The sequence below is a fragment of the Neovison vison genome, chromosome 7, assembly GCF_020171115.1.
Source record: "Neovison vison isolate M4711 chromosome 7, ASM_NN_V1, whole genome shotgun sequence".
NCBI lineage: Eukaryota > Metazoa > Chordata > Mammalia > Carnivora > Mustelidae > Neogale > Neogale vison.
The window spans coordinates 32,982,186-33,006,890 of NC_058097.1; the positions used below are offsets into that span (position 1 = coordinate 32,982,186).

At 52.5% G+C, this 24,705-nt stretch overlaps 1 protein-coding gene across 1 annotated transcript in view; it reads left to right on the plus strand.

Annotated features, from left to right (window-relative positions):
• The window catches only part of ZNF423 (zinc finger protein 423), a 267,923-nt gene that overhangs the window by 38,336 nt on the left and 204,882 nt on the right, over nt 1-24,705 (plus strand). Inside the window, exon 2 of the mRNA XM_044256198.1 lies at nt 7,306-7,506. Within this exon, the coding sequence (XP_044112133.1) occupies nt 7,410-7,506 (97 nt within the window). The 5' untranslated portion in view covers nt 7,306-7,409. The remainder of the gene's footprint in view (nt 1-7,305; nt 7,507-24,705) is intronic.

Genomic DNA, 24,705 nt, shown 5'->3' on the forward strand with positions numbered 1-24,705 from the left:
TTTCTTTTCCTTTCTTTTTCTTTTCTTTTCTTTCCTTTTTTTTTTTTTTTTTTTAAGGATTTTCTTATTTATTTGAGAGAGAGGGAGTGAGAGAGAGTATGAGAGAGGAGAAGGTCAGAGGGAGAAGCAAACTTCCCATGGATCCGGAATCCCGATGCCAGACTCGATCCCGGGACTCTGGGACCATGACTCGAGCCCAAGGCAGTTGCCCAACCAACTGAGACACTCAGGTGCCTCCAAGGGGTTATCTTGTCTGTAAGGATGCTTTTGTGCCTTTGGGTGGCTCTGTGCCCTGACATTCTCCATCCTTAAGCTCCGCTAGAACTCCCTTCATGCTCCGGCTCCAGAGAAAGTCGTGCGCTGGTTTGAATGACGACAGCACCAATAAGACCAGATCGCGGCCATGCTTCTCTCGAGTTTTATTGTGCGCTGGGCTTTGTATAATATTACTGCATTACAATCACTGAACTTAGATTTTTCTCCAAGAGGGTAAGGGACTTGTCCAAGGTCCCCTATCTGGGAAGCTGCGGCCTGTGGGCTTGAACCCAGATGGGTTGGCTCCATAGTCCTTTCCGTTCTTTGTCCGTTGTCTGGACAGTCCCTGGAGCGTGACTCTGGCTGTCTGCCTCCGGTGTGTCGTCGCTTCATGAGAGTCTATAGGGCAGCAGCTCGGCCCCGTCAGCCCCGCGGGACCCCGGCACAGCCCTGCCCCGTGCTTCCTGCACAGTTGGGCTCCCCGGCCGAGCCCCGGACGTGCCTCGAATTCACTGTCCAGTGGATCTGGTTGGTGTGGGGGTGGATGGTGCCGCCGCCCTTCGGAGTCCGCGCAGGAGAGAGGATGAGAAGTGGCGAGGGGCGGTGGGGGGACGCTCCAGTCCTCCGGGGGCCGACTCGTCTGCCACCCCACTGTCCCCCGGCACCGTTCCCGGCTTCCGCTTTGCTCTCCGCTCCCCTGCACCCTTGCCGTGCACCTTTGCCTCTTTACGCCTGCCCAGCCCAGCCTCCTCTGGGCTCCTCTGAACCCCACAGGGCTCCTGGCCTCACACGTGATCCTTGCATCCACGGCCATCCGTCCGTTTGGGCGAGCCTCACCTCCACCTGTCACGTCCGTCACGTACAGGCTCTTCACTGAGGGTAAGAGGTCAGTGTCAAGCAGGAGAGGGACTTGCTCAAGGTCACTCAGGGGCGTGGTGGGGGTACTGCAGCGAAGACTGGGAGCTGGGCCCCTGATGGACGGGAGCCCACGCTGCCAGCATTTTCCATCTGTACCTCCCTTCCGGCATCTGTGGATTCATATATTGGCTCATTCACCAAGCCCGTCCTTGCCAGACTTCATGTGGGCTTTGAGGCCCCCAAGATGAATGAGGCCGGGGAGCACCCCGTATGTGGTAGCAAATGTGTGCGTGTTATGCCTGGCATTCAGTAGATGCTCAATACATGTTTGTGGGGGTGAACGAAGGAAAAAATGAATGACCGTGTGTGATTACTGGCACCGGGATATCTCACGGCTCTGGAGCTCTGCCCTTGTTTTCTCTGTCCTGGGCCTCCGGCCTCCACTGGGCAGGTACTCAGCCCTGGGGCCCTAGAACTGGGACCCCCGCTGACCCCTGGTTGGTGCTCAGGGTGCGCAGGGCTGACTGCTGGCTAAGGGAGGGACCCCCACAGTCCCTCCCAGGAAGAGAAGGGGCGGCCTTCTTACGGAGGTCCCTGCTGGCTCTCGTGCTGGCTGGGGCCTGGGGCCAGAGCCGGGAGACCCTCCCTGGTGTTCGCAGACTGAGCCTCCTCTGCCGGCCCTTGGAAGCAGTGAAGGCCCACCTGCCCTGACTCGTGAGCTCCAGGAGCCTCACTGAGAAGGCAGGAATTGTTCAGTTTCCAGACCTGGTGGCCTGTGGGCAGCCTGCCCCCGCCCCCCTGGGGCTGATCCTCTTTCCCTTTCTCCCGGCACTGGGCTCAGCCAGCTGTCCCTTGCTTGGCTCTTCTGCAGACATCCCCCTTTTGCCCTCCCATGAGGTGGTTAAGGAGTTGAGGTCTGTACTCAGGAGGCCCGGGTTTGGGTCCAGCCCTTCCCAGTACGTGTGACTTGTGGGTGGGCTTGAGCTGTGGCCTTCTCAGCGGCAGAGTGGGGATGCTGACCGTCCCTTTTGCATGGGGCGGCTCTGATGAGGGCACAGGGTGTGAGTGTGCAACAGTTCTGTGGTCAGCATCCCTCAGGGTGTGGGAGTGGGGAGGGGTGTAGACAGAGCCGCTTCCCTCTATCTCTGACTTGGTTTCTACTACCTCTTCCCTCAAGAGGACGGGGCCCCACTTTTCTCGCTGGGTGTCTCTGCCACGCACCCTTTCTGTAGGGTCCCACTTGAGTGAAAGCCCTTTCTCGTGGGCAGTGGTTCAGTGAGGCTCTTTAGACCTGGGGTAGGGCAGTCCACTGCTTTCTTATAAAAAGCGGTGAATCGAGAGGGTTTTGTTACTCCTCTCTTTGCTCCTAGAAAGTTCCACGAACCCATATCTTGGGCTTAGGGATTGTGGGGTGTATGGATGTGGTGTTGTGGGCCCACCAGCGTAAGCATATCCTCTGCCTCCTGCTTTGAGGAAGAAGCTGACAAGACAGAGTGGCCCCATCATACATTATGTTGAACCATTTGAGGTGGCCAATATTCGACTTCTTTGACCCATGAAGATGGCAACTTCGTATAGTTCAACCTAATAATACTTACCGCTTGTGTTAACATTTGGAGATGTGTTTCTTTGAAACCGATCTTTTCATTCAGTTGAACTTGACTGAGTCCCCGCCGTGTGTCTGTCTGTCGCAGGGGCTGGGGAGACAGTACCGAGCACAGAGCTCCTGCCGTCATTGGAGCTTGTGGTCTGGTAGCGGAGCTTTCCAGCTGTCTGTTGCTCTCTAACAAACCACCCCAAAGCTCAAATGGGCTAAAAGCAACACTTATTATTTCACACAGTTCTGTGAGCGGAGTGGACTTGGTTGGGGGTCCCCCTTGACATTTCTCGTGTATTTTTTGAGTGAGTTGAATCCGTCGTCATCTGAAGGCTTGTTGGGGTTGGATATCCAAGATGGCGCACTCCCACGGCTGGCAGTTGGTACAGTTGGGGGGGCTCTGCTGGTGCTGTCCACTGGAGCAGCTACACTCTTTCCATGTGGCCTGGGCTTCTTGTGGTACGGCAGCCGTGGTCTACTTGGTAGTGTCCCAAGAGACCAGGAGATCCCGTGGAAGCTGTAATCCTTCTGACCTAGCCTCAGAAATCCCAGAACATTGCTTCCGTTACATTCTAATATCAAGGGAGGCACTGTGGCCAGCCAGGCCAAGAGAGCAATTGTGGAGGGGAATTAGAACTCTCTTCCTGGTGGGTGAGTGCAAGGTCTCACTACAGAAGAGTACTTGGGATGGGAGGTGTTGCTGGTGCTGTCTTTGGAAAGTGCAGGGGTGCCACAGGGGCGGGAGGAGGAAGAAAGTTAACCCACGAAAGCATGAGTGTACATTGTGCCCAAGGGAAAGGCACTATGGGGAAGGAGGACTGGGGATCCATGTGACATTGGTGCTCAGGCCTGGAGGGAACCCTGTTAGCTGGGGGCAGAGTCCCGGGGGAACAAGGGTGTGAAGCCCTGGGCGGAACAAACTTGTGGTTGACGGGATTGAAAGAAGGTCTGTGTGGCTGCCGGGTAATAAGTCAGTGAGGTTGGCAGAGTCCTTACTGGACTTTCGGGGCTGGGACAAGGACCCTGCAGATGATGGTGAAGGGTTTACAGATTGCTCAATGGTGTTTCATCGAGTCTCTACCGTGGGGAGACTGTGTAGCTGGGTGGTTAGGCGTCAGACCCGGCTGAGTTTGAAACCTGTCCCTGGTGGCTGGTGTGCACAAGGGTGTGCATGTCCAAGAGCAGCTAGGCTGTGAGTGGTCCAGGGGGCAGCGTGGGGCTGGGGAGGTGGGGAGCTCTGTCCACGGGCTTGGTGACCCCCAGGGAGAGGTCCCCAATCACACCTGCTCAGCTCTGGCTTTCCCCGTCAGCCCCAGGAGGACTGGGGTGGAGCCGAGGGAGGGAAAGGCTGCCAGGGCCTGTTCTCCGGAAGTCCTTCCTGGCCCCCGAGGCCCGTGGGGAGAAGAATGAGCTCCTCAGCCTGCTGACTTTGCTTCTTCTGGGAGGGGTGGTTGGAGAGACCAGTGGGTCACCTGTTTGGGCCCAGAGATCACAGTGTCAGAAACTCCGGGCAGGACTTGGGGTGGGGACTCAGGGCTGGTGGCGGCCTCCGAGCCCTTGCCTTCTCTGTGCTCCTTTGGGCAAGGACTCGCAGGGCTGGATGGAGGCAAGACCCCGGACGGGCAGGGCCGCCCCCGATGAGCTCCTGTGTCACTACAGGAGCGAAGGTCCATCCATCCATTCAGTCTGCGGGCTTCCCGCATAGCGGCTCCAGGAGGGCCTGGAAATGAGGAGACCCCAAGAGTGTTGCAGGGGATGGCTCTGTCAGAGCAGTCCCCTCCTGGGCCTCGGGGGGGCTTAGGGCTCCAATAGACCCCAGGCCTGGGGGAAGGGCGTGCTGCTTCACGTCAGAAGTCCCCTGCATGGCTCTGGATGACCCCTTAGAGCTTCTGTTTCCTCCTCTGCAAATGGAAAAATAGCACCGTTTACTCTTTTCCCCTTGTGTGAGGTTCAGAGACCCCGGGCAATGAAAGTGTTTTGCGGGGAGTAAAGCCAGGCGGATGGAGGAATTCCTGTTTTGAGGTTCTGATTCTGCTGCTGCTGCTGCAGAAGGCCCCTCCAGGACTGGGTCTTCAGGGGGGGTCCTGCTCCCCAGCTTCTTCAGACCACTGGTCTTCTCTCTCTGGCTTCCCGAGGGGCAGGCTGGTGGGCCGTGCGACCCACCCCCCGCCCTGGGACCTCAGAGGATGGGGGGGAGCCCCCACCTTTGCTTGCCTCCCCTCCCCTGCCCCTTTGTGCACAGCCACCTTGCCTTCCCATTAGTAGATAGTGGCAGGGGAGGTGACAGTTTTTTAAAACAGATTTATACTCTTGGATGACTTTATGGGTTTTTGCCTTATAAAAACCCAAGAGTTGACATTCTGATTTATCTACTCCTGAGTCAACAGGATGTACCAGATTTAAAGAGATCAAATGCATTGTAATGTTCGTGGTTCCAGTTGTAGATTAGATGAGCTATTATGGAAAGTGCTGCCAAGTAAAGAGGGCCAGGAAAAAAAACAAAAGTAACAAGGGGATAATTTAAATATGTCTATTAAATTGTGTGTTAAGTAAAGTAGCACAAGTGTGGTGCCGAATGTAACAGTAACTCTGGAGAGTTGGTGTGGTAGATAAAGCCGGAATAATGCTTCCCCCCCCCCCCACTTCAGAACATTTCTTTTTTTATTAAGGAAAGAGTCTGTAAACTAGGAAATTCAGAGACGGGCGCTTGCTTGTGTAACCGTGGTTGTGTGCTGACTTAAAATATCGAAGGCTCCAAATGATGTTTCTCATTTCTTTGCTTTCTATTTCTTCTCGGCACAGCAGCAGCTGATCAGATTTCCTGAGATAAATATGCTGCCTGGCTTTTAATGGGATTTCTATATTGCCGGGAGTTGGCGTGTTCTGATCATAGAAGAACCTAAAAATTGTACATCCCTTAATTGGTAAGAAGAGAGATGTTGTGATGAGCCACAAATGGAAACATTGATTTTTACTGCCTCCGAGCTGTTGCAAGCAGCGTGTCAGGCCACGTTCCCCGCCACGGAAGGCGGCAGCTGGCGCTCCGATGAGCTGATTTGTGTTCACAGGTTCCTGACGTTGGGTGCTTGGAAGTGCGCGTTTTGTGCAGATGGGAGAAATGGAGCCCTTACAACATTATCTGTTTCTAAATTGAAATATTTACAGGACTGTGGTTTCCACCTCGAATCGAATGCACTCTTTGGTTCCTTTTTCTTTCTTGCTTTGGCGACTGGTCCATGGGGGTTTAGAGGTTGTGTGTGGAAGGCATTGGCTGTCACTGCAGTGTTTTAAGCGACACGCTCATGTGCACATGTGTGGGTCCACGCACCTCTTTACATATACGTGTATGTTTGCAACGAGGTTCTTCCACTTAATAGAGATTTCTCTCTTGGGTTCACCTCAGTGCTGGTTTCTGGATGGGTAGATTGTTTTCCAGGACAGACTGTGGATTTCCCAGTTCAAGTCTCTGTACTTTAATGAAGAAGTTTAATCCACTGACATTTATTGGGATTACTGATATCGTCTCTGTGTTTTATTTACCATGATTTTTTTGCACTTTGATTTACAACTTCTTGATGTGCCCTATTAATCTCTCAGATTGAGGCTGTGCTCCGTTTCCCAGCTGTGCAGGGAAGGGCAGTGGACAGGAGTTAGGGTGTCGAGTTAAATGTCTTTTCGGTGCTCTGGATATTGGATCCCCCTGCTTGGGTGTCAGGTGCCTCACCTATGAAATGGGAATAACAAGGCTGCCCCCGCTCTGTGGGCAGGGGCAGGACTACATGATTGTGTGAGCCCCACTTAGCTCTGGGATGTGCAAGCCTGGGAGAGGGGGCTATGCATATGTAATTGAGGCTTTGAAGAAGCGTGTGGAACACTACATGAAACACAAGTCGTCATTATGGTCATGAGCTCATTTTCCCGTACAGTTTGGCCACTTGTCTGCATAGTGCTAAGCACAGAATAGGTAATTTATTTTACCAAAGCTCATTCTCACCATCTAGACTTATCCCAGGGCATGAGTGAGGGCTCAGGGGAGTTGAGTTTGGGATTTGACTATCTGTGGTTTTACAAACACATGTATTTCCTTGATTCCAGGATTAGGACATCTTTGCAAAGAACTGAGCCGACATCACCACACTGGGAGGCTAGCCGTGTGGCTGGGGAACTTGGCCAAGAGATCTCCCTTGCTCTTAAATTGCAAGACTCTGGGGGGGAAACGAAATGTTTAGGTGCTTTAGGAGCGGCAGATGGAGGCTCTGGAGAAGTGTGTAAGAGAATTGGGTTTTCAGGAGACAGAATGCGAAGGCATTTTCACCTCCGTGATGGGTCACGACCCCCAGCATCCATGCGAAGGGGGAAGATGACAGGAAATCCCCCTAGAAGATTTGCACCAAGAATTAAAGAATCTAGTTGAGAATTATGGCACTGCACGCTACAAAAAAACCCCATATATTAATATACTGAGAGGTGTCAAGAATAATGGACCCTGGGAGGTAGAGTAATTAAATGTATCTTAATAAATGCCGGGCAATTCTTTTAAAACGCTTTCCCAAGACCCCATCAGCTGACATGGACTGTATTCTTCCTGTTGGCAGGAGGCCTGGAAGGAGAGCCGGAGTGTGATCGGAAAGCCAGCCGAGCGCTGGAAGACAGGAACAGCGTGACAAGTCAAGAGGAGAGAAATGAGGACGATGAAGACATGGAGGATGAGTCAATTTACACCTGCGATCACTGTCAGCAGGACTTCGAGTGTCTGGCAGACCTGACGGACCACCGGGCCCACCGCTGTCCTGGAGGTAATGTTAAATAGCGCCGGGATTCTGACAGGTGGTTATACGGATAATTGGACATAGCAACAGCTTGAAGCCTCAAGTGAGATTAAAGAATTAATAATGTAATTTTACAGTTAATGTCATTTTATTGTGGTGTCTTGGGTACCCTGTATCCGCCTTTTAAATAAAATTAAAAATAAAAGCAACAGCTTTCTGGCAGGCAGGGAGTCGGGGGAGGAGCCCAGTCGTTCCTCCCCCCAATCTGCCATCTCTAGAGTGTGAGCCCGAAGCAAGTAGGGTCTGCACCCTGGATTTCTGCAAGGCCTTTTGGAAACCCAGCAATTAAGAGGCTGTTAGTGCAAAGTTAAGTAGCTTAAGTGTGGAAAGCCGCGTGAAGGAGTGAGCTCCGAGGCCGAGCTTGGATGGGACGGGGGGAATTTCAAAGGACGACAAGAGCCCCTCCAGAAAGGGACGTGGTTCCAGTCCTGTGCTCAGCCATCTGCATTTCTGAGGAAGAGAGGTGGCTCGGAGCTCCTCTGCCAGACCTGATTGTGGCCCTGTTTCCTGTGACCTGGAAGCCTCAGAGAAAGGGCCCACGGCCATATTTTTATGGAAGCGATTTAAGGCGTCATGAGACATGTGTGTCTGTGTGTCTGGATCCTGGGTGTGGATGGAGTGGGAGAATGGAGGCCTGTGTATTGCCTTGGGTATGGCAGCCATGCTTACAGGGGGAGGGGGCTGACATAGTTTCAGGCCCTGAGCAGGGTCCAGAACATCTGTGGTCCGACATCCCTCTCCACTTTGTCTTTTGTTGCAAGGCTGTGGATGCCGGGTTGTGGGGAGAGGAACTAAAATCTTAGACAGTATTCCAAAGGGAACCTGTCCCCTATTTTGGGGGGGGGACCATTGCTGCTAGGAAGCAGGTTGGGGCTCAAAACTCTAGCTTCTTCTACCTTACATGCCTTTTTAGAAGTTTGAACGCCAAGTGCTTGGGGAACTATGATTCTCCCTCTAGTGACGGCTGTACCTGCACAGCCTTGGTGAGACAAAACTCCCTATTCTCAGCCTCTGGAGGAAACAGATAACCAAAAACAGTGGACCCAAGAGGATTCTTACAGTTTTGGACTTTTGGGGGGCTCAGCAGACCAAACCTCAGTCATTTGGAATTTGTGCTATTTCAACCACAGTCAGAGGTGATGGCCAACTTAGAAGCTTAGGATCAGAATTGGAGGATATATGGGGTTGACTTTTGAGGCCCCCCATTTCCTGAGGGGAAATACTGAGGCATGAGAGGGGGTGGTGATCGACCGAGGTCACCTAGGGATTTGGTGGCCGAGCCAGGACCTCTCCAGGACCCTGGGCTGTATATGCTCATCCTGCTTGAGGAAACAGTAGATGGCTTGTGTCTTTCTTGATGTAGCCCAGAACTGAGGTGGTATCAATGGGAATGAAATATTGTTCCTGACTTGAAAACACAATCAATGAATTGATCTTCTAATTAAGGGTTAGAAAATACTCTTTATTTTTGAAGTGTGAAGGAACACTTGGGCCTCTCCTAGCACCATCCCAGGGCCCCTCAGGAACCCCTGTGAAGTGATGCTGTGTTGAGTCTCCATGGCTCTCGCAGTGAGGCCCCATGGCCAACACCACTCAGTTCTTCAGAACCAAGCAGATCCTCTTTTCTCTCTCCACGCTTTCGAGAACGGTGATGTTTCCAGGTGGTGAAGGGCCAATGTGAGGCTTCAGGGCTGAATATCGGGGTTCTTTGCTGGAAGTGGTCACTGATTGTGCTTCAATCCCGGGCAGGCTTCTTTCCCCAGTGGCTTTCTCTTCTCTCCATCGCTGCAGTCTGGTTGACATCATGATGGCTCTGTCTGAGGGGCCTTCAGCCACTGACTCTCCCGCCTGCTTCCTAGTAGGACCCCACTAATGACCTCCATGGGGACATGGAAGCCAGGAATCCCTAAGCCCTGGGGCATCGGAAGGGAGTCACAAATTCCTTAAAAGAGTATGGGAAAAGACCTTGCCTAATAGCATCCCTGAGAAATTCATTACCGCCCAGGAAAGGTGTGACCCAGTCTGGGAGAGTCTCCCTGACATGGAAGAATGTCAGGAGCGGTTTTCCCTCAGGTCTTAGGTTCTAAGGATTACCCAGTGACAGGATAAACCCCTGGGAATTGTGTGTGTGTTATTCAAAGCAGGTCCTTACCTCGGCCTCCTGCATACTCTCTGATCTGCCGTGGTTTCCCACTGTATCCCCAGAGATGTTTCTGGAACTACTGGGGTGGGCATCGGGGCCTGTCTGAGGGGGCTCTGATACCCACTCCAGTCAGAGCTGTCCACTTTAAAAAGTCTTCTATATATTGGGCTGTTTATTGGGATGTGTGATAATTGGCTTTTGCTTTAAAAACTTGGAACTGGCACAAAAATGCAGTAGCAGTCCTCCCAGGCCAGGCTTGGGGGCTGCTGGAGGCTCACCATTGGTCATCCAGCCACTGGACTAGGAATGGGGCAGGTGGGCAGTGTGGACACTGTGTCCCCCTGGAGGGAAAGGTGGACCCTCAACAGCCTGACAAAGGCCATTTCAGAGAGGACCACGCTCTGCCGAGGCTGGGCGGGCTCTGGGCACTCAGCAGATGTTTCTGAGGGAACAAACAAGTCTTGTTTGGAGGGAAGGCAGGGGCCCTCTCCGCTTTTGAGAATTTGGGGCCGAAGGGCAGCGCCACCTGTCAATCCTACTGTCTGCGCCTCCGGGAATCGGAATTAGGCCTTGGATGTGAGCAACACTCGTCCTCAGTCATTCCCTGCTGGGAGCAGTCACTGCCCGAATGTGGAGACATCTCCTCACCAAGCAGGTGTGTCCTGGGGAGGTGGGGTGTGTTTGTGGGGCGCCATCTTGAATGTGGTTCTTTTAAAGAATTGCTTTAGCAGCGTGACCTCTTGGTTCTTTCTGTCTTTCTGTGGCCGTGACGGTGGGGGTGGGGCAGTGCCTGGTTTCGTCAGAATCTGGGAGAGTTGCTGAGGTTTGGAGATTTTCTGAGGTGGTGGGAAGCTCCCCACGGGTTGGGGCACTTCCTGCCATAATGGCATTGGTGGCATGCAGAGGGAGGACAGACCCCCAGAGCTCTGCACTCAAGAACCTTCCCTTGAGGAGATTCTGGAGCTTGGGAAGGCCCCCTCTCTCCTCTGTCCCTTCTCAGGAGTGGCTCTGCTGGGGCCAGGAGAGGCTGTCGAATCGTGGACTTCAGAACCCAGACCTCTTCCTTTCTCCCTCTTTCTCTCTCTCTCTGTCTTTCTGCATCGCTGTCTCTCATTCGCGTCTGAGGAGAAACAAGCCTTAAACCCACAGGGCATCAAACGTGGCATCCTGAGGACACGAAATGAGATAAGCCAAGAGCCATCGGCTCTGTGGCTGCTCACACCCCTGGAGCTGATTCCTCCTTGTTCTCCTCCAGACCCGGCCCCCCGGGGGCCATATTTGCGGCTCTGGTGTGGGGGGGGCCCATGCCATTCTGCATTCTGTGTTTGTTGCTGAACGTTTTCTGAATGGATTCCCAGGCTGCGATGTGATCTTCTCCATTATCCCATTTTTGGGTGGGAGGGGGAGCCCTCTTTTTTTAAGATAGCAGCCCTCAAGCAGATAAAGCTCGGGTGGCTGGTCTTGTGTCCACACACTACAAAAATAAGCAATTTAGACCCATCCGCCAGGAGATGAGGAGTTCTACCACAGCCTGGACAGAGGCTGACTTGATGCCTGTGATGAGCTTGTCTGTGCCTCACGGAGCCTCTTTTGTGGGCCCCGGACGAAGAAATGGCCAGAGCGTCTGGTGGCTCTCTGAACTGATGCTAGAAAGTCCCCCTTACTTGGGGCCCTGCTCACTGGGACGATGTCAGAACAGGGAGTGAGCTAAGTTTACGTTGACCCAGTTTGTGAAGTGTCGGCCAAGCACGTGTGGACCCTATAAGCGGTGGCAGGGGGTGTTTTTCATCATCTTCTAGAAGCCCAGAGGACTTCAATTGCTTTAGAAACTATCTCTGGGAACTTCCCGGGGCCCCATGGAAACAGGTATGAGAGGTTTGATTCACCCAGGGGCTGATTCCAATTTTTTATGTGCTCATTGAAGCAGGTCAGCTGTGGACCTTCCGTCTGGATTCAGGGGGAATGTTTTATGGCTCTCTGGTATGAAGACTACCTTTTAAGGAGACTCTGTGATTTAGACTGACTGCTGCTTTGGCCCAAATTAATGAGGCTGACTGCCCGAGGACATTTGGGTGCTGGGTCTGTGCTGTTGTAATGTTTTACATCTCACTCGAGTAGGGACGCTCCTCATCCTGTCAGGACTGGGCTGTCAGCAGGGGTGCGCACTGTGCCAGTCGTGGAACCTGACAGGTCCCCAGGGCTGGAGCACCTGACAAGCTTTTGGAGATCCCTAGCCTCTTTGCTAAAGGCACCACGGGTGTGATTAGGGTTTTCATCATTGGTAGGGAGAGGCAGATGGAGTCTCTTTAGAAAAACTGAGGTTTCTAACTCTGGGCTCGTCTAGGCACTTGCTCTGTAGACTGTAATTGTCTTCAGGACCAGGTTGAAGCCAAGCCTTGGTTTCTTCCTCCAGGCACCATTGGGGGATCTCCGAAGCAGACCAGGCTCCTCACTGGGCACAGAGGCATCCTTGAAGTACACGGGGTCCATGCCAGCCCCTAGGGCTCCACGTGTGGGCTGCAGCCTCACCTCCGACACAGTGCACGGCATGGGTCAGATTCTGTGGTTATTCTGCAATAGTTTTTTTTTTTTTTAAGATTTTATTTATTTATTTGAGAGAGAGAGTGAATGAGTGGTGGGGAGGGGCAGGGAGAGATGGAGAAACAGACTGGGCATTGAGCAGAGTCTGATTCAGGGCTCGATCCCAGGACCCTGAGATCATGACCTGAGCTGAAAGGAGACAATAACCGACTGAGCCACCCAGGCACCCTGAGCGATAATTTTTAGTTTGTTCATCGCTGGTCTCCCCCACTACTTTGAGCTTTATGAGGACAAGAACCATGTCCGTTTTGTTCCCTCTTATGCCCTAGCCCAGTGCCTGGCACACAGTGGTGCTTAATACATGCTTGTTGGGTGAAGGAATGAGGCCACCTAGTCCTCCTAGTGGTCCCAGCCCAGAGAATCTGTTTTTCACCATTCATCCCCATTTTACACATCAGGCAGCTGAGGCTCAGAGAGTTAGGGGATCTTGGTGAAGGTTACAGAGCTTGAGCTAAGATTCGAGGTCTGAACAGCTCACCCAGAGAACATAGACTGGGGACAGTGAATGATTTCCACCTAAATTCCAGACAGACAAGGCTTTTTTGAATGCTCAACTTAAAAAAAAAAAAGGTGGAGATGGAGAGGGATTTGTTCAAATAGCAACAGCAAAAGAATATGCTCCCTGTGGGTTAATTTTGCTGCTCCCCCTTTGGCTGCCCCCACTTCCTGAGGACTGGGACCGAGGCGTGTTTTCCCAGCCCCTTCGGAAAGGCAGACCCGCCTTTTCTGGCGAAGGTGAAACGCTGCTGTGTAAAAAGCTGGGTGGAAAGTTAATTACACCCTGGTTTGTTCAGCTGTGGCCAGAGTGACCTGTGGGCCCTAATTACGGGGCTGGGGCTGCGTGAAGGCTGGCATCTTTGCCAACCTCGTTCCTGTCCACCGGCTGGCGGGATCTTGCCTTTGTGCGCCGGCTCAGGCCCTTTCTCGCTCCGACAGCATGAGTGGGGGCGGTCCTTGCCTCATTGCTTGGGGCGCCCCTCGTACTGGTTTCATTTGGGCAGAGCGGAGTCGGCACGGGCAGCTGCAGGGCAGTGCACTGCCAAGTGCACAGGTGCAGGGCGTGAGCTCCTTCTGCCCACAGGGAGCGTGCATGGCACCTTGGTGTCAGCCGGCGTCTCGCAGTGCAAAAGGCCTGGGGGCTCGAGCACAATTAATCCCCCCACATCAAGAGCTTTCCTGCATGCAAACAGCATCCAGCTAGAAAACACGGAGCAAGGAAGGCTCCTGCTCACGGCAGTCACGGAAGGTATAAAGACCAGGCAACAGACCCGGGAAGGCACATTCAAATATTTGGAGAGGACAAACCAGCCAGCAATATCAGCTACGGAGGGACACAAAAGACTTCCCTAATAAACGAGGAGGCAGACCTTCTTCTTGGGTGGAAAGATTCAATATCGTAAATAGGTCAGTTTTCCCTCGGTGAACCTGTTAACCCGTGAAAGTCAACAGTGGGATTGGTTTAGAAATGGACAAGCTGATTCTGCAGTTTGTTAGGAAGGAGAGACATCGGGGAGAGGAAGGGAGATCCTGACTGAGAGGAGCGATGGGAAGGATTGGTCACCAGGCCAGATTCTAGAACACGTTCTGAAGCCGTAGGAATCTGAGTGGTGTGGGAGAGATGAAGGCCGGGGAAAAGAAAGCGGAAAGGGATGTGAACGGAACTGGAAATGCAGTGTACGAGAGGTATCAGTGCATGTCGGCGGAGGACAGGTGGGTCACTCCGTCATCGGGATTGGGGTGGGGTGGAGCCATCCCTGGGAATGGAAATCGGATCCCTCTCCTCCAAAAGCCCAAACAAATCCCAAATGGATCAGAAATCTAAACAGAAAAAGAAGACTTGAAAAGACGAAAGGAAAACATAAGTGGGCTTTTAAAGAGTATGAGAGGATCAGAGTGGGGAAGCCTTTTCTAAATATAACTGTAAACCCAGAAGCCATAAAACAAAAGTCAAATATTCAGCCACCTAAAAATAGAACATTTCTGCATAGCCCAAACTGTGATAAATCAAACCAAAGACACGTATCATGGGCAAAAAATATTTTTCCTTAATGTGTAAGAAACTCCTACCAATGCTAAGAAAAGAACTAATAAATCGACAGGAAAGCAGGGTGAAGTCTGGGCTGCCTGAGGCCAGCCCCTTCTCAGAACGGCGGCTGCCCCTCTGATCTTCAGATATTTTGAATATCTCCCACGCGCAAAGGACAGTAGTGGAACCGGAAAACGAAATATTAGTAAATTACGATGTATTAGTAAATTACACATTTAGGAAGAAACCTTCTTTAAGAGAAGAGAACCATACATTTTTTTAAAAAGATATATTTATTCATTTGAGAGCTGGAGAGAGGGGGTGGCCAAGTGGGAGTGTGGGGAGGGGCAGACGCAGGGGGAGAGAGGATCTCAAGCAGACCCCAGGCAGAACCCAATAGCGTGGGGCTCCATCTCACAACCCTGAGTTCATGACCGGAGCCAAAATTAAGAGTCACTCAGGTGCCCTGAGAACTGGTAATTTAGCTCGCAAGAAACTACCCACCATTTTTAACCTACCAGATGGGCAAAGACCAACATGTTCACCAGCCATTGTGCTGGTAAGGACATATAGCCTAGATGCCAAGACGTGGGGTCTTGTTCTCCTCTCTGTCTCCAGGGTGGCCTTGGCCGACCGCTAGAACACATAGTAGGTGTTCAAGAAGAGTTTGCGGATCTTGTCCCCAGGGAGGTCACAGCCTCTGTGGGGCAAGAGCTTTGAACCATAAGGCAGTTGCCATGGGTAAAGAGCTCTTAGGTGTGAGGTTGTAAAAAGAAAGGCTCCATGAACCATGCCTGGACACAGTAGGTCTTCAATTAATGCATCATCAGCAGGGGGAGTTACAGAAGAAAGAGACGATCTACTCTTCAAACAAGCACTGAGCATGTACTGTGTGTAGGAACTCTTCTGGGTGTTGGGGATGGAGGAACTATTTATTTCCATGAAAGGTAACACAGCGGAGAAGGTATTCACATCCCAAAAGCATTCCATGACTTGTAAGGTGCCGAGTCCTAGGCGGCCTATTTATTTTTTACCTTTTTTTATAGAGTTTTAAACATTTTTAAAAATTTATTTGTCAGAGAGAGAGAGAGAGAGAGAGAGAGAGAGAGTGCACAAGCAGGCAGAGTGGCAGGCAGAGGCAGAGGGAGAAGCAGGTTCCATGCTGAGCAAGGAGCCCGATGCGGGACTCGATCCTTGGACCCTGGAATCATGACTCGAGCTGAAGGCAGCTACTTAACTGACTGAGCCAGCCACTTGCCTGTTTAAAGGAGGCTTTCCTAGGGCCTTTAAAATATGCTTCCTGGCGCACCTGGAGGTTGCAGTCAGTTCAACATCTGACTCTCGGGTTAGGCTCAGGTTGTGATCTCAGGGTCATGAGATGGAGCCCTGTGCCAGGCTCTGCGCTGAGTGGGAAGTCTGCTGGGGATTCTCTCTCTCCCTCTGCCCCTCCCTCCACCCCCCTTGTGTGTGCTCTTGCTCTCTCTCTGTGTCTCAAAAATAAATAAGTAAATAATAAAGAAAGTAAATAAATAAAAGGGGCTCCCATGAACATAGACGTCGTGCCCACACCTCTCTGAGAGGGTGCCGACTTTCTGGGCTGGCCTGCGTCTGCGCTGCCATTTTGGAGGAAAGCAGACGGGCATGGTGAGCAACCGGCCAGTCTGGGTCTGCCTGGCCCATGGTGAGACCAGAACCTTCCCTAAGTTGCCTGTTCCCTGCCCTCCGAGTCTCCTGCTAGGAGGTGCATGGGGCCGTGGTTTTCTCTGGGCTCGAGCCTTGGGTCCTGGCTCCTGGCGGACCTGTGGAGGGGAGTTGGTTTTAGGGGCTGGTGTCATTCTTTGCTTCCTGGGAGGCCCGCAGGGGTATAGAATGTGTCCCTCTTGCCTTGATTATGTGGAGCAAACGCTGCTATCACCTTGTGGGGCCTGTAGGTCTCTCCAGACATCAGACACCACATCTAACAATATAGAAGGCAGGGGTCAAGGTGGGAAGAATCCACACGTCTCTTGGTTTCCACGGGGAACAGTGTGTCCATGGGTGTATTCTGAGGCTTCTAAGTGCTTTCCAAAGTGGGGAGGATCATCTCCTACTGTCCCACCCAGCTAGCCTGACTACCTCGATGAACCCAAGGGTGGATTTTTTTGTGTCTGGAGGTGGACCAGAGTGGAATTCAGGTGTGGTGCCTGACACGGGGAAGGCGTCTGCTGCAAACACCCTCTGGGATGAGCCTCAGCGAGGAGACCCTGGAGAGGCCGTGGGACAGTGAAAGGGATTGGCCTGGAACTGGCCCACTCTGGATCCTGGTTTCCTCTCCTTCCCTGGCAGCAACCGAACCTTCCGCTGGTTTCCTGTTGTTAGGACCAGGATGTACACCCAGCAGGACCTCAAGGTCCTGGGAGGAAAAGACAAACCCCAAGCTGGTGTTCAGGCTGTTTGCGTGTGTATTTCTGGGTCCAGTCTGCTGTCCAGCTTGGAAGTTTCTAGAAGGTAGATGTCATGCCAGGAGGTTGTGATACCATACCTACTGTGAGTCTGGGGCTATGTGTGTGTGTGTGTGTGTGTGTGTGTGTGTGTGTGTGTGTGTTTGTGAGACAGAGACACAGAGTTTCTATTAACAAGGAATGTATAATCTAGCTAGAAAGTGAAGTTGATCCTTTGGGTTGCCTGGCACATAGTAAGTCCTCAATTAACGTGCTGTCTGTATACTCAACTCCAGCTGACAAGCCAAAAAAAAAAAAATGCAGATTCATTGGCTCAGGGAACTGAGAAGTAAGGCTAGCTTCAAGCATGACCCTTCAAGGACACACTTCAAGGTTGTCTCTACAAACCCCATATCCAGGTGTTCAGTGGCAGGGGTGCTGCCTCTAGGACTACCCCGTCCCTGCTTCCTCAGAAAAAGAGCAGTCTCTTTCCGATTGCCAGGACAGAAGTCCTCAGGTTGACTCGTAGAGGGGCAAGGAGCCAGGACCAAGGCTTATCCCTGAGAGCGTCCCTGAGGCCGGGTGGGGGCAGACAGCCCTGTATAGTAGCTAGAGTCGGGCTGGTGGGAGTCGGAGCCACCTCTATCTAGACCCCTGGGACTGAGAATTGGGGATGTCTTCTGTTGGAGGAAGGAGGGACATGTGGGCAAGCTTGGAGGAGTATAATCGTTGATTCTAATGCCAGATAGCATTAGATGTCTTTAAGATGTCTTCTGTAGGAGGAAGGAGGGACATGTGGGCAAACTTGGAGGAGTATAATCGTTGATTCTAATGCCAGATAGCCCAGCTCCAATGGTCAAGTCCATTCACTTTGTTCTTGATGGGATCTAGCGATCTCATCTCAGAATTTTAGGGGGGCAGTTTCCTGAAAGATCACCTAGCTCAGTGCCTTCTAACCCTATTCTCAAACCCTTATTCTCAACATAGCTGGTGCATAAAGCCGGTCAATGTAGAGTGCCCTTAGGCAGTCTGAAAGCCTGGGGTGGGCCAGGCTCTTCCGGGAGGTAGGACTTAGGACTTGTCTAAGGTGTCACAGGGAGGTGGTGGCTTAGTGGGTGCACCCCCCCCCTTTCCCCAGGAGATGGCTGGTAATATCTAGGAGGCAGTGCAGCTCCCAGGATGGACAGGAGACAGGGGCTGGACCCACAAACCTCACATCACCTGGACTGGACATTTTCTTTGCTTCTTGGGGAAGAGTGACTAGGGCACTTGAATTCTTATAAACTTCCTAGAAGTTGTGCCCCTCCCTGGGGGTGGTGTCCCACAGAAGCTGACCCACCCTCCCTTCCCTGATCCTGACCCTTTGGGGGCAGAGTTCTGGGAGAAGCAAGTCATGTCCTGGAGGCATCCCCCGGCTGCTGGGGCTCCGGGACATCGTGTCTAGCCTTGGGCCCAGACTGGAGAGAGGCTGGGCAGCCATCGGGTGAGTCTGGCCTTGAGGCTTGAGTGGCTCAGGTGCCCAGATGGTGTGTGGTGGGGGAAGCTACGAAATCAGTCTGCGGTGCGGGTTCCTGAGAAACCCAGGGTGACCCCAAGTCATATCACCCACCATCAGCTTCAAGAGGAAGGAGGAGGCAGATAAAGCATTCCAAAATCGCAATACCAAGATGTTTTTCTTTATTCTATTGGTATTTCAGTAAGAAGTGTTTTCCCCTGATGGATACATCTATACTCCCCAAATCTCAGCATCACTGAGCAAACCCAAGGTCCGTTATGTGTACTCAGGTCAATCCCTTTCCCGTCAAGACTGCAGTTCCGTTAGTCCAGCCCTCCTTGCTCCTGTCTGACACTGCTGTCACTGATGGTCAGGATACAGGGACCAGAGCCCTTCGGAGAAGCCCTGGTGCTTTCTCCTAGAGGTGCGTGTGAGTTCCTCAATCTGTTGGGGCGTAAAGAACTGACAGTTGTGTTTCCCGAGTACTCAATCTTGGTTTCCTCCAATTTGAGGTTTGAAAAGCTTGGAGAAAATGCCTGTCAGTGAAGATCGGAATAACCTCCAGCTGGATCCTGACCTGGTTTGGGGGTACAAGGGGCAACTAGAAAGTATTGTTCTCCAAGAGTCCTTTATTAGAGCTGAAAGCTATCAATGGTCTTTTCCTGTGTCCCTTGCCTAGGCTACAACTCCCCGCGCCCAAAAGAACAAAATAAACTACTGCTCAGAAGAAAAATGTGTTCTGTAGAACCACAGCACCCCCTGGTATGTATTCATTCATTCATAGGGTCACTTTTTACAGCACCTACTACGAGCTGGGAACTATTTCAGGCACAGGGGATAGAGTCGTGAATGAAAGGGGCAGTGGTTTCCAGCCTTCTGGAGCACCTAGCCCCTCGCTGGCTTTGGCCACAAGATTCCTAAACTGACCCCTATGTAGTTATTTTGTTCTAAAGAACCGGCCGGTTCCCTCTGCGGTGTAGCTGAGTGCCGGCCAAGGCCCGTGTGAGCAGTGTGAGCGGGGAAAACAAGTAGCGGGTTCCCTGCCAAAACGGTTAGTGTGCTTGGAGGCTGTGTCAGCGGAAGCAGGACGGGGAGGCAAGAGCTCAGTTCTACATGTTGTTGGAGAGACCAGGGCTAGGAGAGGTTTGGGGGAGGATGGAGAGGGGGGTGGTCCTCAAAGCCATGCTTGCAGTTTGGGAAGTTCGGCTTCTCGGTGGTTGATGTCAGGAAACTCAGCCCTAATTTGCCTCAGTCGAGTAGGGGAATTTAGTGGCTCAGGTAACTAGAAAATGCAGACGTAGTCAGCACTAGCTTCAGGTGCGGCTAGATCCAGGGACCCTGGCAAAGGCCTGGGAACCCGGTCTTCCTGTGTCTCCTGGCTCTGATGAATGGAAGCTGTTTTGGCTTTTGGCTCAGGCAGAAGGGAGTGCTCCAAGTGGCAGACCCAGAGATGTTCCCCAGAGGAAATCAGGGTGCTGCTAGCAGAAGAACGGGGCGACGGGGGGATGGTGAATGCTGTCAGGCTGCATTAGCCCAGAGAGGGAAGGAGCTTATGCCATTTAAGCAGAGTCCAGAGTAGATGACCTGACTTGCGGGGGCTGGGGGGCAGTGAGCATGGCCAGTCCCGCCCATACAGTGGTAAGCTGCCTCTGATGGCGATCCGGTGGCTGATAGCTTTCCTATCACTTCCAGATAGAATTTATGGATGAACAGGGCTGAAAGGTGGGAGCTCTGTTCAAAGCAGCAGGGGAGCCAAGGGGAACAAGGGCATCATATAAAGGTGCTCTTTATATGTGGGCCAGAGTGAGTGTCCCTGTGGCCCCTTGAATGGGTCTCGGTTCTGTCCCTAGAGCACCAAGATTAACTGAGAGAGGGGTTCCTCCAAACCTCGAGATCCTGTGATTGGCAACCCTTAAATGACACCCTAAATTCAGGAAAATAAAGAACATCCCCAAACAAAATGAGAAATCAACCAAATTTATCTCCTGCTGGCTGGGGCGTGTGGTTCAAGGAGTGCAGCCAGCAGGGGACCGGCCTGGCCTGGTCCTAGAGAGGGAGTCATCAACTGCTTGCGATGCTGTGGCAAAGGCTTGGTGGGACTGGGGGTATGGGTACGGGTGCGGGTGGGGGAGGGGGAGGGGGAGGGGCTGGGGGTGCGGGTTGGGTGGGGGCACAGTTTCCGAACCAGCAAAGAGCAAGGAAATCTGAAATTTAACTCTGGCACTGGTCTAAAATCAAGCTGAACTATTGGTTGAGTGTTTTGGCAGTGTTTTTAAACACTGTGTGTGCCAGCTCGGGGAAAAAAATGTACAGGGGATTATAAAATGCTTCATTTTGTGTTAAACAGTTTTATTTTGGAGTTGACTGGCTAGAATTTGGCTGCCGTCGGGAATGACATCATTGCTCTGGGGAAAGGGGCATCTGGGAGGACTGGGGCTGTGGGGCAGCTGGGCAGGTGCGGGGAGCACACACACCTGGGGCGCCTCCCCTACCCCGCCACCCTGGATGCCGGAAGTCTCCACCTGGCCATGTGATTGGCTGTTTGTGTCAGCAGTGCCAAGTGGCAGAGGGTGACAAGGCCAGATCTCCTGGAGCAGGTCTGCCCCCTTGGAGGGCTGGTAGGGGCTGAGCGGTGAGGAAGTGGCAAGGAGGTATCTGAGGGCTGGGGTGGGGGTAGGGGGTCCAGGGAGGAGAGACGGTTGGCATCTGTCTGTGGCCTTCCAGCTGCTTCCCAGCATCTGTTCCCAGGGCAGCTTCAGCCCGACTCTGCCCCTCTCCTGGTGCACTCAGAATGAACCCATTTCACGGACCCGAGCCTGCCTCTCCTGGCCTCTACCTGTTCTTCCCCTTGAGATTGCTTATTCCTGCCCCAGGGCCTTTGTTCCACCTCTCCTCTCCACCTGGATGCTCTTTCAGGTTTTCACAAGGATTGCTCCTTTGCTTCCTTGTGGAACTTAGCTGCAGTGTCCCCTGCACAGGGAGGCCCTCTTTGACGGTCCCGCTCCTCAGCGGACTTGCTGCAGTGTCCCCTGCACAGGGAGGCCCTCTTTGACCGTCCCACTCCTCAGCCAGGGTTGTTCTCCTTCACCGTCTATCGCACCATCCCCTTTGATGTCCTTTCTGGCGGTTCTTTTTATTTGACATTTGCTTTTTGATTTGCTTCTGGGCTTTGCTGTTAGAAGGTGACCCTCTTGAGAACAGTGTTGTGCTCTGTCTTGCGCGTGTCTGGATCTGTCTCTGGCCTACCACGGGCCTCAGCACACAGTAGGTGCTCAGGAAATAGCCATTGAATGATTTGTGGGAAGTGATGCGGGTGGTACCAGGTCGTTCCCCTTGTCACTCCTGTGCGTGGCTAAGGCCCAGGGATTCTTGGGGACAGTCTCCCGTGGTCTGGAGAGGAGCCTCACTTCCTCTCCAATGTCACCACGCCAGCACACCTCCTGCACATCTCCCTTTCTGCCTCAGAAACTTCTTCTCACTTGCTTCCCAAGACCGTGAAACAAACCAGAGTTTGTGCGCTGCTCTTCCAGGGGATAGGGATGTTTTGCATGCTAGACTTCTAGTTTTTTATGAAGTGCCTACTGTGTGCCAAATCCCAGTAAGGTGTTAGGGATTAGCAGGACTCTGCCCTCTGGAAGCTTTTGTCCTGGTGGGTGGGGGTGGGGGGGGCGGCGGGTTTATGCAGAGATAGATGGACAAGTGCATAACAAGACCTGGGATGCACACAGGGAGCACGGGGAGGACCGTAAGGTCCCTGGGATGGGATTTGAGGAGCCCCAGTGGACAGTCTGCATCTTGGGGGGTCTAGCCAGGGTGGTTTGTTTTCCCGAGGAAGGGGTGGCAGAGCTGCAGGGAGAAGTGCTGAGTCACAGAGGGAAGGGCCTGGGGCAGAAGAGGAGGAAGAGGCATGGGTACCTAAGGAGGCTTTGCCCGCTGACCACCTTTGCCACGGGCCACTTGCCTCACCACTGATTTTTTTTTTTTTTAATTTACTGTCACTCTCACTGATGACATATTTTACACTGCATCCTCTAACGGCTTTTTATCACCATCTTTGCAAACACCTTGTGTCGACACATTTACTTAAAAATTGTTTAAAAGATACCCCGTTAGTCAGGGTCCCAGCAGAAAACAGATGGTACTTTCAAATGAGGTAATTGAAGAGCATTTAATAAGGGGCCCTTTACGGAGGTGGGTAGGTCGAAGGCAGGCCAACAGGGATGGGGAGCATTTTGGGGACATCCTGGCGATGTTGGAGAGCCTAATGAGGCAGAGGGAGGGCTCTGGCTGGAACTTGGAGGAGGCTGCCACCGTCGCAGAGCTCCCTGGTGACAGGCAACCTGTGACAAGCCAGGGACCATGCTGGGAGAATAAAAACCCCACTCTGTCCCCTCCTACCCTCCAGTCTCTGCCGGAACCATGGGCTGAACCTAACAGGAGCCCCAGAGCAGAGGAGCCTATCAGCTTCGGTGGGGTACAGGGCAGGGTGGAGAGGGGAGGAGGGTGGGTCTGGAGGGGCCAGTGACCAACGCCCCCTGCATCACCCCCTGCCCCTGGGGCTGGCTTGGGTGCTGCTGAGAAGCCAACTTTTGGAGATGAACCCTGATTTTTTTTTTCTTTTTTTTTAAGATTTTATTTATTTATTTGCTGGGCAGAGATCACAAGTAGGCAGAGAGGCAGGCGGGGGGGGGGGGGGGAGCAGGCCCTCCGCTGAGCAGAGAGCCCGATGCGGGGCTCGATCCCAGGTCCCTGGGATCATGACCTAAGCTGAAGGCAGAGGCTTTAACCCACTGAGCCACCCAGGCGCCCCTCAACCCCAGTTTATAAAAGAAGTTTTCCTGTGTGGATTTGTTTTGGGGGTGTTGGGACCATGTGTTTGTCTTGGAGCGTGGGGTTCTGTCAGGCTGCCCTGGGGCTTTTTGCTCTTGGTCTCCTCCCCGCCCCCCGGCACGTGGTACTAGACGGTGACTCGGTCTTGGGCCATCAGGGCACAGATTAGGGGAACAGAGGAGCGGACCTATCTGCCACGAGGCCCCGGCTCCTGGCAGGTAGAGCTGTTGAAATCACGGCCTGAGCTGCCCAAACTTGGTTATTTGCATACATGGAGAATGGAATAGTCTCTCGTTCCGATTAACACCATTTACTGCTTAACTACTGGAGAAATTGGCAAGGAAGTCACTCTGTGGCCGTCACCCCCCTCAACGGTGTCATTCCATTTATGGCTTCACTGGGGACAATGGCAGGGGAGAAGTCAAGGAAAGCAGGAAGGTCAAGGATGCTTCCGAGGAGCCTCTTTGTTCATTATGTATTTATACTGCGCGTGGTTTCCATTCGCTGGCTGCGCTGCTCCGGGGACCCCCAGAGGATAAGGGCAGGGAACCTGTGCTCTGAGCACCAAAGCTATTTTTATTTGTGCGCAGGGCAAGGTGACGCGGCTGCTGCAGGCCGAGGTTCAGCTCTCCCTGACACACAGAATTGGATATTAAGGCGGAATTAGAAGCTTGAGTCCAAGGAGATCCCTTGTGAGTGATGCATTCAGGATGGCATTATGACTTTCCAGACAGCTTCTGCGGAGAGCAGCAAGGGTAGATGAAGGAGCCGTTTCGGGGGGCAAACCTGGGCCCCCCAAGTAGCCTTGTGTGAGTCTGTGAGTCGACTGCGAATTGTTTCCCCAAATCAAATTCCCTTCCTGTTGTTTCTTGTTTTCCATGACGCGTCCCCACTGGACATTCGGAAGCGCTTCCTTCTCTCCTCTTCCCAGAGAAGAGGCTTGGCGCGTCCCGCTCGCCCACGCGCCCGGCCCCCACCCTGGCCCAGGGCCCTGGAAAGTCCCCGTCTCTGCGGTGACTCATGGACTTGTCTAGTGTGCTCGGCATCCCCTCACCTTTCAGCGAGGGGCGGAGGAGCCTTTCCTCGCTCTTTATTTAAAAAGCATGTTTAGAAATTATTAAATAGCACAAACACATAGATGTATTCCATTCCGGAAAGTTTCAGATGCAGACAAGGCTAAAATCCTTGTCCTGCCCTCCTCCCCATCCCTTGTAAATCTGCAGTCCCTAGTCTGGCCGGCGTGCTTGAAGACCTTCTACTCCAAATTTGCATAATACCGCGCTTAAACGTCTCTGTCGTCAAGATGAATCCTGTGGCTGGTCATGGTTTCATTGACAGGTTTTTTCTTTCTTTTTTCTTTTTAGTGGTGTGCAACCTAGTAGTGTCTTTTACAACCTGTGGGGGTTTAGATTAGATGAAGTATGGCGTGTGTGTATCCATAGAAACAAGGGCATATGGATTTTTTATTAAAAAAAAAAACAAAACAAATGATACTCTATTGGATCTATCATTCCGCAATGGGTCCCCCTACCCCACATACAATACTATGGCTTGGAGAGTTTTGCACGTTGGTATATAGGTCTCCCTTATTCTTTATTAACTGCTGCGTGGCGGTGTCTAGCATGGGTGTCCAATGTTTTATGTAGCTGGT